At 43.3% G+C, this 14,865-nt stretch overlaps 1 protein-coding gene across 1 annotated transcript in view; it reads right to left on the bottom strand.

Annotated features, from left to right (window-relative positions):
• Window positions 1-5,775, bottom strand: part of LOC123513442 (nephrin-like) — an 89,536-nt gene extending 83,761 nt beyond the window's left edge. Inside the window, 2 exon segments of the mRNA XM_045270600.1 lie at window positions 3,191-3,313; window positions 5,527-5,775. Of these exon segments, the coding sequence (XP_045126535.1) occupies window positions 3,191-3,313; window positions 5,527-5,629 (226 nt within the window). The 5' untranslated portion in view covers window positions 5,630-5,775.
• Between the last annotated feature and the right edge of the window lie 9,090 nt (window positions 5,776-14,865).

Below are 14,865 nucleotides of genomic sequence, written 5' to 3'. Positions count from 1 at the left end.
GTGTGTGTGTGTGTGTGTGTGTGTGTGTGTGTGTGTGGTGTGAATAGACGCAGGAAACAATCATGGCCAGAAAGGCGTGAAAAAGAATCTCACTCATTTTTCCTTTACCATGTGTACGAGTGTGTGTATGTGTGTGCGTGCATGCGTGTTATGTGTGAAGTAAACAACCTATTGGAGTTTACACGTCTCGCCTGCGTTTCCCTACATGTGTTCCTGCTTCTTATTGCGCGTACTACTTATTCTCCTTTCTTTCCCTCCTACAACGGTTGGTTATTGCTGTGTATGTCTGCTGTGAACGACCCCGTGCTGTGTTGTGCTCCTGGGCAGACTGTTACGAGGCGCTCCCCGCATCAACCCGGCGGCAAAGTGGCGCCTGCACACACAGAGGCAGAGATGGTGGAGTGTGTTTGTGTGAGGAGACCGCCGCTGGTAGGCCCGTAGGAGGTGTCGTAAACATACCTTGGGCTTAATTAAAGACACGTAAACAATAACTAACAGTCCCGTGCTCATGACTTATATACCCGAGTTGTATCTCTTCACCCCTGTCATGTATTTATACCTCAGAATCTTAGATGGTAATTAGTACATAGAGAATCATGAGTGAGTATTGATTGGTGGACTAATACTGTAGAGCAATGAATCGATAACCTTGAGCCTGTAACTTTACCATCACCATCTTGCATTTGCTCTATTGTCTCTCTTTACAAACAGACAACTTCTTAATGGCCAATAAGTCTGCTGTTACTTATTCTTTTTCGATAACTTGTGCTTCTTTAGTATAAGAAGCAAGACAAAATCAAGATCCTAATACCCTCTGCGGTAGTGCCTAGAGAAGCTTCACTGCATTGAGTTGCTGCAGGTCCTAGGGCGCCGTGCAGTGCCTGAGTCGTGCGGTGGTGGTGGTATTCACACGCAGCGTATTATCCCTCCTCGCTGTGGATTTGTACCGCTGACTAGATAATTTCTCACTCGACACACAAAAGAGGTGGTTTTGGAGTGTGAGCTAGACTGAGTGTGTGCATGAGAGAGAGAGAGAGAGAGAGAGAGAGAGAGAGAGAGAGAGAGAGAGAGAGAGAGAGAGAGAGAGAGAGAGAGAGAGAGGGAGAGAGAGGGAGAGGAATATACATAACGTGTGTGTGTAGCAAGAAGGCCGCCATCACGGGTATCCTGAGGCCGTTATGACACACTGCCTTCACGAGCGGGAACATTAGTCAGTGAGGAAGGCCGCTTTGACGGAGAACGTGGACCCGATTTTTTGTCCCTGGCCATAAATAACGTAAATAACGAGAGTGTGGCGGGGCACGTAGCAGTGTGAGCTTGTCCGTTTGTTTGGCGAAGAACACTCGGTAAACAAGACTAAAGGATTTCTAAGTAACGTTCCTGGAAATGTTTGAAGTTCCTGGAGGCGGCGTGAGGCAAGGTGGGGCGGGGAGTGAGGGGGCGGGGGAGGGACGCTTAGCACTGACCAATTAGTGAGGGTAACATGGGAGTAAGAATGCCTGAGGAAGCGTGGAGTTAGTGGCGGGCTGTAATAATGATGATACAAGGAGGCATGTCAGGGGGAGATGAAGGAGAGGCGTCCTGCAAGGGATCATCAGAGCAAAACGTCCAGGGATAATTTCTTTAGGATGGATCACCATGGGGACTGTCCTGCTGCCTCGTTCCTCGTCTCTGCTCCGCCCCGCCCCGCCCTGTATTGCCTCGACTCAGCTCCCCTTTCTACCTGCGTGAGGAAAGGTGTTCGGCTTTCCGCTAGTGTGCATAATTATACAGGTGTGTGTGCGGTGTGATGGCCAGGTAATGAAGCAATCCCCTGCAGACAACGGAGCACAAAGGATCCTCAGAAATACATCGTCCAGGCCCTTGCAGTATATTCAGGATAGTCTAAGTCATATTTATAACATCATGCAACTGTGCCGCTTTACATGAAAACACCAGACGCTCCTGTTGGGCGGCGTGGATTACAGAGTGCCCCTGTGCCACACGTCCTTCTAATTGACGACTGCCATGAAAATAGTGTATCCTCAGGTATCTTCTTCCTGTATGCTTGAATCTTCCCTCCTCCCACCCCCGGTCCGTTGCCCCAGTTAACAGAGAGAGAGAGAGAGAGAGAGAGAGAGAGAGAGAGAGAGAGAGAGAGAGAGAGAGAGAGAGCATGAACGTTGTGTTTGCATATCAAATTAAATGAAAGCTATATAGATTTTTGTGAATGCACCCACTCACCAACGTACCCACCTACCAATACACACACACACACACACACACACACACACACACACACACACACACACACACACACACACACACACACACACACACACACACACACACACACACACACACACACCACCCGTGAAGTAAAGTCGTGAATGTTACACAAAGACAACTGTGAAAAAATTCTGACAGAAATTTATGCAAGCACTCAGATTGAAGACATCCCTCCTAGTGCCCAGATGAACACTCCAGAGATAGCAAAGGTCAAGGGTTGCGAGAGTGAGAAATGTAAAAAAAAAAAATTAGTGAGATTTCTTTTTCTACGGATGTGACGAGAGATAAAGAGAGTGAGAGTGGAGGAAACCCTGTCATCACAGTATCGAGGTGTGGAGAAAAGGAAGACTCGCCGTTATGTGAGTGACTGAATAATGAAGTCGTAGCATTCGTCATAAGTTCCAAGAGACAAATATAAAGAAAGGGAAGAAAGAGTCTTGGAAACGTGAAGAGAGACATTGATAAAATCGTCACCTGAACTTACTCTCTCCCTCTGTGCCACGTGTCGGAAAGTGGAGAGAGAAACCGTTAACATTGGAAAGTGTGATTAAAAGAAAAAGTGAGAGAGAGAGAGAGAGAGAGAGAGAGAGAATTTTGCAAGGATATAACTTTAAAAATATGTATTATCTGACACTTCACCTGTAAAGGGCGCTTAAAGAGAGAGAGAGAGAGAGAGAGAGAGAGAGAGAGAGAGAGAGAGAGAGAGAGAGAGAGAGAATCTTAATGTCATGACGTACTTTAAAAGTATATATCAATTAACTCGCTGAGAAAAGGAAAAAAATGCAGAACAGAGAGAGAGAGAGAGAGAGAGAGTGAGTGTGAGTATTTTGATGTCATTTTAAAAGCATACATTACCTAACTAACTGAAAACAAAAACAAACAAAAAAGAAAAAGAAAAAACAAAATACATTTCTCAGCTTACCATTACGAGTCTCACAGATGAGCGTGGGCGCCTGTCCCTCGTGAAAGAGACCCACCACTCCATCCCTCTCCTTATCGCCGCTCTCCCCCATCCACCACTCCACGCTCAGCCTCACTGGGGGCACTGCAACACACAGGACACCCACCAGTCAAACACAGACACACGCTTACCAACTTGGGAAACTGTGCGTTGTGCTAGAAATAGACGGAAACTGTCATTAAAAGATATTAGCTGCCTCCTTACCTGCAATAAAAGCCTCCAGCCTGGTTAAAAATACGAAAGAAGCTGCTGGGTGCTTTTTTACTGCCAGTAGTGGAGAAAATAGAACACAAACGTGGATGGGGAAATTGGAGGTTACTCAGGATAATGAGAAAAGAAAGAGATAAAATGCGGGACTGAGCTAAATATAAGAAAGAAGGTATGTATTTAAAGCTAAAGGGAAAACTTGTAGATGAAAGGTATTCGTGAAAGTATGGAGGAAGTAGAACGTACCTTAATGAAAGTAATGAAAAGGAAATAAAATGGTTTAAAGGATAAAAGGAAACTCTTCATTTTAGACTAATGAGACCAAGAAATGAAATAGATGTGAGAACTGAAATTTACTCACAGTAGAGAAAGAAGAATGAGAAGTCATGATTATATTTTTTTACTACTTATCGTAGCAGAGGGGAAAGTAAAACTGAATGTTGAATGGTGGGAAATTTAAGTTACAGTAAAGGAAAACATGAAAAATAAAGATAAAGTTTCAGCTGAAAATAGGAAGAGAAGTACTGATTTTGACGTGAGAGGCCGAAAAGAAAGTAGGCAAACATGACAGTGGAGTAAATAAACACAGTGACGAACACAGACCGGGACAAGAAGATAGGCAGATTTCTAGCTAAAAATAAACAGATTCCGCTGACTGTAGAATAAAGGAGTTAAGAACAAGACACAATGTAGGTAAATGAAGGCGTTACTTACAATGAAGGGAGAAAAGGAATAAAATGCAACATAATAGATGAGTTCCTAGTATTCGTTGATGGAGGAGTAATAATGCTGAAGACGAAAACTCGAGCTTTACTTTTTAATCTACACCCTACGGTTGGCTGACAAAAGCTGCCTGGAGGTCGAAGGTTGCACTGGCTTAGCTGCGCCATCACTGAAGGAGAACAAAAGGAAGCTATTGTTTCATTACGGTAAATATTTTTCTACCCGTTGCCAGCGTCGGGAAAATACAGTGTTGCAATTTTGATATGTTTCACGTGTATATCTATCGCTTGTACTGCGCGTCCTCTCGCTTGCAGTGGCGGCGCAATGATGATTGCTGTTTTAACGTCCTTCCTTTTGCATTACAATAGAAAGAGAATATAGTAGTGATTTTGAGTTCTTGTTTTTTATTTATTTATTTTTTTTTTTCACACGCCGTTCTGCTCTGACGGGAGCGGGAGAGGGTGAAAAATGCATTGCAGCTATGGGTTTTACATTCAGGCTTCCCAAAAACCTATTCTCCCATTTATCCGAAATAGAATAAATAAAAACAGTAACATGATGAAACGGTATAAAAAATAATGAAAAAAAAAAAGGTATAGTTATTCAATTTCCCTAAACCATCACTGAAAAAAGAAATGGACTTTGTATGTATGAATGCTGGTTGTATCTGTAAAATGTGAATATAAATGTTAGTCAGTACACGGGAACGATTAATGAGGCGAGAGTTGCTTTTAACTTAGTGTAACTGGGCAGAAATATCGATAAGGGAGATTAATGCTGCCAGCCAACCAAGGCGTAAATCCAGGAACAGAGAGAAAAAAAAGTCACCTAGGTCCTGAAATGAATATTAAAGAGAAACAGCACACGAGAGAACTGGGAGAGAGTTCTGCGCACACACACACACACACACAGTAGTAGTAGGAGTAGGAGTAGTAGTAGTAGTAGTAGTAGTAGTAGTAGTAGTAGTAGTAGTAGTAGTAGTAGTAGTAGTAGTAGTAGTAGAGTAGTAATAGTAGTAGTAGTAGTAGTAGTAGTAGTAGTAGTAGTAGTAGTAGTAGTAGTAGTAGTAGTAGTAGTAGTAGTAGTAGTAGTAGTAGTAGCCGCAGCAGTTGTAAATACAAACTAAAGAGAAATGGAGGAAAAAATAGATTCACTCAGTCTTTTTATTGAAGAGGAAAAACACACACACACACACACACACACACACACACACACACACACACACACACACACACACACACACACGCACGCACGCACGCACGCACGCACGCACGCACGCACGCACGCACGCACACACACACACACACACACACACACACACACACACACACACACACACACACACACACACACACACACACACTTACCTACAACAGTCAGGTTCACTCTGGTGTTCCTGGTCGGTGTGAGGAGAAAGTCAACACGGCAGCGGTACACAGCCGAGTCATTCCTCTCTACATCCCGCACCATGAGACCCACCGCCTTCTCCTTCCCCCAGCCTTCTCCTCACCGCTCCCTGCCTCGCCATACGCCGGGGCATACGAGGTGGTCTTCTGGCCGTATCCTAGCCTCGGTCTGACCCCGTGGCCGTAGTCAGCACCCTCCGCCACGCCCACATCCACCTCTGCCAGTCTCAGGAAGGCGCGCTGGGCAGTAGATGCTGTGTTGTCCCGCCACACTTGAGGCTTCCCACTTGCCTGTTCCCGATAGTCCACGCTGGAGGGAGAGATTGTGCGTTAGGGAGGAGGGTTGAGGGGTTAGGGCAAGGGACAGACAGGCAGACAGACAGACAGATGCCGAGACAGTTAGAAAGGCATTACTATCGGTGCGAGGAAATTGATTCTCCCTGAGTCAGTGTTGATTGGCAGCAGCGGGTATGCTGACGTTGATTCCTAGGTCAGCACTTCACCAGAGAGAGAGAGAGAGAGAGAGAGAGAGAGAGAGAGAGAGAGAGAGAGAGAGAGGAGTATGTGATGGTTAATCATTGCACTTTATATTTCTTGTTCTATTTTATCCCCTCTTTACGTCTAAATCTGCTATGTTCTGCGAGTTGTGTTTCATACGTTGTATTTTCTTGGTCTGGTGTGAATTTCCTCGCCGTATTACCTGTTCCAGGCGCCATAACGCGTTTCGAAGTAATCCAGTTCACCTGACAGCTACAAAATTACTTCATCACTCATGTACGGGAAGCAGTTACCTCTGCCTTTCTTCTTCTCCGAGACTCATTTCCACCCATCCTTTGCACCACATCCCTTCACCACACCTCTTCTGCGCCACACTGCACACCATTCTCCTCACACGTTACCAGAGCAATTCTTATCCTTTTAGAAACTCAGAATGCCCTTCATATACTATTTCTTTCATCTAAATCATGGCAGTTTGTTGATGCTAGAAATAAGTGACCTCCTTCCACCTCTCCGTCCATCAACCAAACCATACCACGCACACCATCCCTCGAGGCACCACGATGCTACTTATCCTGTTACTCTCGAGCCACGACATTCCAACCCGTCACATCCCATCACCCACCCCACCTGTCACGCACCACCATTTATCATACCCGCTATAGTACTGTAGAGTTCACGCTACACTGGAAAAGTTACCTTACGATAGACTACTTTCAAAGGCTCTAGTTGAAGTTAAACGATTTTTTTAAGGGTGTAATGACAAATTGGCAAGATTCCCACACTATTTAGCAGGAGGAACAATCGAAAGAACCCGGCAAATCCTTTCTGTGGCTTTGGAAAACAGTGGTGGTGAGAGAGCAGTGTTTCTGTATACCACACTATACCACCACACGTCATACCCACCACAAAGGCTTCACCTCACGCAGGAGAGTTACCGCGCCTCTTAGCCTCTTAGGGACACGAGATCGCCTCATTGCAGCCTTTACTCAACCTTCAGACCCTCACCACTCACCGGTACTCCAATGCCGATGCTTCCCTCACCACTCACGCGCCCAACCCATCAGGCAGAAGCGTGAGGGCGGTGCGGAAAGGACGTGAGGGATGGTTCTGCTGGAGGAGGCTCGGTTTTGGTCAGGGCGGTGCGAGGAGAGTCAAGGTGATAGTAAGAAACAGAAAATTTTTGAACTCTATGGTTTTCTTTTTGTTTCATGTACTTTATCTCTTCCTCGGAGTGTCTGGTTGTTGCTGCGTTGCTTCTCTTGTCTTTCCTTGTTTTTTTTCTTTGTTTTCCTTGTCTGTCAATCTTTATGCGTGTTTCAGTCACGTTATTCTTATTCTCTTCCTGTCTGGTGTGTTTTTATGAAAGAAAAATGGCTTTCTTTAATATTGAAGTGCTTGTGAAGCTTTATTTTATTTATTTTCTTTCATCCATTTATTATTTTCGTGTCTGAAGGTCAACTTTTATCTTCCTTTTATTTATTTTTTTTTTGGACATGTGAAAGTTAAAAGGATAACTTTGGTTTCTTTGAAGCTCATATTTTTATACCTTAACTTTTTTTTTGTCCTGTTTTTATGGAAAGAAATATTGTGGTGTTCTGGTCACGCACAACACAAATCTGCCAAGTTGAATCTCCTTTGTGAACGTTGCTACCTCCAGATCATTCCCTCCGAACACCAACCTCCCAGCGAGACAGTAGTAGATGAAGGTCAGGGTGATGCCGTGGATAGAGTGTCTGTGGAGGTGTACAGAAGCAGTCCAGTCCGATCCAGTAGTAGGCGTGGGATTGAATGCCTTTGTATTGACTCCGTGTTTTGCATGTATTTCTTGCTCTTGTTTGTTTTGCTCTATTTTGATGGAACTTCCTTTATCTTACTTCTTATCTGAACTTGGTTTTATATTATTATTATTATTATTTTTTTTTTACTTTTTATTGGTCATGATTTAAACATTAATGTATATGTAATTATATTGTTTCTGTTTTTAATTTTCCATGTTTTGTAGAAAATGTTTGGTCTCTCTCTCTCTCTCTCTCTCTCTCTCTCTCTCTCTCTCTCTCTCTCTCTCTCTCTCTCTCTCTCTCTCTCTCTCTCTCTCTCTCTCTCTCTCTCTCTCTCTCTCTCTCTCTCTCTCTCTCTCTCTCTCTCTCTCTCTCTCTCTCTCTCTCGGGGTAGTAGGGTACTTTTGGTTTTTGCACGTGTAAGATCAGCGGAGGCATTCATTCCCCGTTTTGGCTGCCGCGCGTCAAAGCAATACAGATAGAAGCAATCCACGCCTTGCAATGGACGTAAACTAGCGTGGCGTCGGTGTCTCGCAAAGCTCGGGTTTTCGGTGCTAAATTGTGTGTGATGTACAAACACCATTTATCTCCCCTCTGTGTCGTGGATTGCTGTTCCTCCGCCGCCGTCTCCTCCTTCTTTTTCTCCTTCTCCTTTTCCTTTTCCTTCTCCTTCTCCTCCTTCTCGTTCTCCTCCTCCTCCTCCTCCTCCTCCTCCTCCTCCTCCTCCTCCTCCTCCTCCTCTTCGGGTCCCTGGGTGCATCTGAGGGTAACTGAAGTGATTCTAAAGCTTGCGTTACGTGTCTGGTACATGTTTAGTCCTTACTTTGAAGCATTTCTACCTTAAGTTAGTTTAAGTTAGGTTAGTTTGTTTTATTATTATGGCCTATAGCGCCCGTAGGCATACTGGAAGAGTATATGTGTGAAGCACTGTTCAGCTTCGCCCATTAGTGGCGCTGGCAATTTTGTTTATAGTGGTACCCATATTAGGGCCCATGTCACCACCCAAGCGCATCCTCGGTGTAACCACCTAGAACCTGGGTATCATGGTGACATGTAGGTAACTTTAAACCACTCGACAAATGGTATAGCTTCAAAGCGGTACGTGGTGGGATTCAAACGAACGAGTGGACGTCTGCCTGATCCCACGCTCACCACCTTACCCACTACCCCACCTCACCCACTACCCCACCGCCACGTTATCCAAAGCCTCCAGATAAGTTGTTTTCATTTTTAAGGAGATTTTTATGGTTTTAGTGATTAATTAACAAAGTTTTTACATTATTAACGGAACAAAAGGTTCTTCATAACCTGGCTAATCATCCCAGTGGTTTCCAGGAAGAAGTGGTGGTGGTAAGAGAGTGAAGGGTTTCTATATACGGGTCTCTCTTCATCTTTTCATCATCATCATCATCATCATCATCATCATCAGTATTAGTTTCCTCGATTGCAATCTGATTTAAAGTTTTTTTTTTTCTTCAAATTTTACTGATAATTATTGACTTCGAGGGAACGTAACAGTAACACACACACACACACACACACACACACACACACACACACACACACACACACACACACACACACACACACACACACACACACACACACACACACATTTTTACAGCGCGTTTAATTGTTTAGGAGATAAATGATCAAGATATGCTGTAAACTTATTACCATATCTGTGTATTCTAATATGATTCTGCCTCTTCCGCTCTCCCCAGCTTGACTACCTTTCTCTCTCTCTCTCTCTCTCTCTCTCTCTCTCTCTCTCTCTCTCTCTCTCTCTCTCTCTCTCTCTCTCTCTCTCTCTCTCTCTCTCTCTCTCTCTCTCTCTCTCTCTCTCTCTCTCTCCCCCTTCCCACCATCTTCTCCAAGGACAGATTCCATTCAAACTTTCAACCGCCCCTCACCATAATAAATAAGAAAGCCACATATGTCTATAGAGTAAGACCCTTCATCGTGTTTGAGAATACCTGACACAACTGCCCGTGTTTGTAAGTGTATCCCCCGTGTTTTATTTGGGTCGTAAAGAGAATCGCATTGTTGGTGCTGGCGGCCTTGTGTCTCATTTTTGCGCTGGTGAGTTCAAAAGAATGGAATAGTTTAGTGTATCATTGTTTTTGGCGGTACGTGTTGTTGCAGATTTAAGCAGCTTTGGTTGTGGTGCGTGTGGTATTGTTCTGGTATAGGTGGTATTGGCGAGTGGCGTCGATACGAGTACCTCCACCGCCGCGAGACTGGACACAAAGAGAACAAGCCTTTACTACGGTGATTATAGGAATGATAGTGTCCTGTGCTCCATCCCCCCAGTGTAAAATGTAATAGAAAATAATCTCCAGCGTAAAAAGAAAATATAAAGAAAATGATCCCCTCAGTAAGAAATAATAAAAAACAGGCATTTATTGCAGTGATTATAGCGATGATAGTGGTTTGTACTCTACCTATAATGTAGAAGGGACATTGACAAGGAGAGTATATCACCACCACCACCACCACCACCACCACCACCACCACCACCACCACCAGTGAAACAAAGAAGTAGGAGTCGTTTGCTACAAATTCGAAATGAGAAATGGAAAACATGCCTCCCATTTATTCCTGGCATTTGCATATCAGGGAAATGCTGACTTGCGCTGAGAGAGTAACAATTGTGCATATGTCTTCCGCTGACTTGACTTTGCTGACGGCTGGGAAGGAGGAGGAGGAGGAGGAGGAGGATGTGGAGATGGAGGTAGAGAAAGAGAAAGAGAAAGAAGAGTAAAAGGAGGAGGAGGAGGAGGTAGAGAAAGAGGAAGGAGGAGGAGGAGGAGGAGGAGGAGGAGGAGGAGGAGGAGGAGGAGGAGGAGGAGGAGGAGGAGGATCAAGCAAACACAAAGAGAATACAAACATCAACAGACCTGCTGACCTTTACGAAACTGCTTGTGATAAACTGCTCTTTGTAATCTTAAGACTCGTAAGGGTAGGAGTAAGAGGGAACACAGGAGAGAAGGAGAAAGAAGGTTGATACTGCTGAGAAAGACCTTAAGTTTTTGTTATTGATCCCCTGTGTGTTATTAATGGGTGAAGGGAGGAGGAGTAAAAAAATAATTATCTAAGTAGGCTCGTCTCTGAAGTATTTATTTTCCTTCACACGGTTGGAATTCTGTGAGTGTAGACATTGTAGCAGGAGAGAGAGAGAGAGAGAGAGAGAGAGAGAGAGAGAGAGAGAGAGAGAGAGAGAGAGAGAGAGAGAGAGAGATTTAATTTATATAAGAAAAACTCTGTGAAATATGACCGTAGTAGATGTACATATATTTACTAAATGGGAAAAAAAGGAAACAATCTGTGCTTGTAGATTAAAAATAAAAGTTTGTGAAAATAGGAGACAAAAATATGTAGGGTTATATGTATATATGGTTGACCTGTGTACAGTACGTACGTGTGTATAGGTGCTGTTACTACAAATGTTATGAAATCAGTATGGAATATTAACTTTTTCAGTAGCATGACGCGGTTCCATATTCATTGCGGTTATTATTTGGTGATTTTATACAGCTTCAGAAACTTATGTGGGGTATTGAAATAGTGAAGACTGGCCATTAATCTTCTGACCTCCATAGAGCCTTCCTAATGTCAATAAAATGCCCTAATCGTACACAAATCTCAAGGTAAAAATGTGTCCCAGTATTGAAGGGTTTAAGGAGAGAGTGAGACAATATGTAAAAAGCCTGCTAATTGTGATTACCAATACAAACTCACTAGCAAAAATATCAAACTGCGCTTATTCCAGTGAGAAAGAGAGAAGAAAAAAATCATTCTAATGAAGACAGATTGAGGGACGAAAACCACCACCACCACCACCACCACCACCACCACCACCACCACCACCACCACCACCACCGTCATCACCATCACACCGCTGCCACCAAACCGCAATTATTTTTTTGGGCAGCATAAAAGCTTCACAACAAGGTTCATCCACCAACAGTTTGGAAATACCAGGCGGGAACGAGAGAGAGAGAGAGAGAGAGAGAGAGAGAGAGAGAGAGAGAGAGATGGAGGAGGTTATAAGCTACGTAAAGGAAAAGGGAGAGGAAAGGGGAGAAGAGAGAAGAGAGAAGGAAAAAAAAAGCGAGTGATGTGAGGAAAGGGAGTGAGAGGGAAGAGAAGGCAGGGATGATGGAGAAGAGGAAGGAGAGGAGAAGGGGAGAGGAAAAAAAAAGTTGGATGTAAAGGGGAAGAGTGGGAGCAGGATGTGAGGGATGACAAGGCGTGGAGGAAGGGAGGAAAAAAATGGGAATGGAAGAGGAGGAAGAGGAAGAAGAAGAAGAAGAAGAGGAGGAGAGAATCATGGGTTTGTGATAGAGTTGTAAGAGCTTGGCCTTATCTGCCTGTCTTGTCTGTTGCTGTCAGTGTTGTGCTGTTGTTGCCTCGTGCTATTGTTGCTTCTTTTGTTGTTGTGTGCAGTTGTTGTTGTTGTTCCTGTCAGTGCTGTCTGTTGCTGTCTTATTATCTGTTAGTGTTTTATTTTGCCTGTTGCTTGATGCTGTTGCTGTTGTTGCCTTGTCTGTTAGTGCTGTCTATTAGTGTTTGTGAGTGTTTTTCGTTTCTTTGTGTGCTTTGCTTTATGTTGTTGGTGCTGTTGGTGCTGTTTGTTTTAGTACTGTCTGTTGGGTCGCTGTCTATCACTGTCTTGTTGGTATCGCTCTATTGTCCGCGCTGTTGCTGTTGCTGTTTCTGTTAGTGCTGTCTTGCTGTCTTCTCTATTGTTGGTATCCCTTTTTGCGTGTGTTGCTGTGCGCTGTTGTTGTTTCTGATGGTGCTGTCTTGCTGTCTTCTCTATTGTTTGGATCCCTTTTTGTATGTGTTGCTGTTTCTGTTAGTGCTGTCTTGCTGTCTTCTCTATTGTTGGTATCTTTTTTGTGCGTGTTGCTGTTTCTGTTAGTGCTGTCTTGCTGTCTTCTATATTGTTGGTATCTTTTTTTGTGCGTGTTGCTGTGCGCTGTTGCTGTTTCTGATGGAGCTGTCTTGCTGTCTGCTGCTTGTGTTGGTGCTGTCTCTTACTGGTGTCTGCTGGTCCCGTCTGTTCCCTAACGCTCTGACGGTTCTTGCCTCTTTTATATGCTCACGGAATATACGATGCGAGCTGCGAACGAGACTCCAGGGGTCAAATGAGCTGCTGCATCTCCCTCCCGCGTTGCCATGCCGAGGAGCTGCTGGTGCGATTCGCTTTTTATGTGCGTGTGTGCGTTTGAATGTGCTTGTACGTGTGATTTGATTGTTTTCAGGGTCAAATGAGCTTCTGTTATTTTTGCTGTGCGTGTTGCTATGTCAGGGTTTTTTTTCTGCTCTTTTTTTTTTTTGTGTATGTATATTATTGTTCTTCCGTCTAGTTTTTTTTTATTTTTTTTCTTCATGTATTTGTTAAAAGTTTGGTAGTTTCATTTAAAGTTTTTGTTGGGGATTAAACTTTTACTTTTTTTTTTTTTTATTCAAGATAGCTGACGGTTTTATTCCTTTGCTTTCTTTTTCAACTGCAGGTACGTTTGAAACATTCCATTCAGAACGTTGCTGTCTTATTCTCCCGCCGTGTAGATTTCTTGTAGCTGGTGTTCCCTTACAAGTTTTCACTGTATAGCGCTTAATACTGTGACCTGTAGATTTGTTCCCTTACAGCTGTAATTAAGTGACACCTGGTTTTGTCTCCTAATGCATTATTCTCCCTCACCAGTAAAGGATTATTCTCTCTCACTAGTAAAAACATACTCTCTCTCTCTCCATCACTACTTTCCTAAGGCTTTAGTTGAAGATACTCGTGTTTTTAATGGTATTTTTATGGTTTTGTTGAAGGATTGGTAAGATTTCTAGTTTATTTTTAGGAGGAACTGTCTTCAGAACGGGAACTAGTCGTTTCTGTGGCCTTGGAAAATTGTCGAGGTGAGAGAGCAAGGTGTTTGTGGATAAGGACTGAAGTGTCGGGCTGATATCGGGCGGCGCGGCATTAACGTGTTGATTGTATTGTTGTATTGTGCCGAGCGCTGAGCCAACTTCTCTATTTTAACTCTCTCTCTCTCTCTCTCTCTCTCTCTCTCTCTCTCTCTCTCTCTCTCTCTCTCTCTCTCTCTCTACTTCTATAACCGTTTCTATTTTGGTATGTTTCACTTCCTCCTCTTTTCTTCCCCGCAGTACAATTTGCAATATCCAGTTTGTTATTTTTATATGTATTTCCATTCTTTCTTTTGTCTTCGTTTCTTCTCTTTATACTTCCTCCATTCCTTTCCTTCTGTTGGCTTGTTTACTTTCCTTGTTTTCCTTTATTCCTTTGTTTCTTGTGCTGTTTTCTGTTTATTTGTTTCCTTTATTTTTTTATTTTCTTTTTTTGTCATTTTACTTTCGTTTCGTTTATTTTCTTTACTTTTTTTTTTATCTTGTATTCCTTTTTTCGTATTTTCCACAATACCTTACCAGTTTTGTTAGTACCACCCTTCTTCCACTTACTATCTATTCTCTTTCCCTCTCTTTATATCAACTATTCTCCGTTTTTCTCCTCTTTTTCTGCTCTTCACTCCGTCTCCCTCTCTTCCTACACCTGCAATGCTGCGTCAGGGCCTCAATCCCCTCGGCTCTCAGGTGTCAGGTAATATACACACCTTGCTTGTTCGAGTCTCAGTCCCTGGTGACCTGCCCCGCATGGAAAGGCAGGACAGATGTGATCATGTTAGATTTACTTATGTTATGTTATGTTAGGTTAAGTTAGCTTGGGTATTTAGTGTGGTGAAGTTAAATTTGAGGCTGAGGTGAGGTAAAGTGAAGTGAGATGTAATTAGTTAAGAGAGGTTATGAGATGTGGTTTAGTTCTCTGATAGGTTAAATCTTTTGGTTAAGTGAGGATTTACTTTAGTTGTGTTGTGTTGTGTTAGCATTTTTATTAAGGTAAGGTAAAGTAAGGTTCAGTTTATTTATTTATTTACTTTTTGTTTTGGGTAGTTTTCATTTTTGACGTGAGTGAAAGAATGGTTATGTGAAGTTAGGTTTTTTT

This window comes from Portunus trituberculatus, chromosome 36 (genome assembly GCF_017591435.1).
Source record: "Portunus trituberculatus isolate SZX2019 chromosome 36, ASM1759143v1, whole genome shotgun sequence".
Lineage (NCBI taxonomy): Eukaryota > Metazoa > Arthropoda > Malacostraca > Decapoda > Portunidae > Portunus > Portunus trituberculatus.
This window is presented reverse-complemented; position numbering and strand designations above follow the sequence as displayed.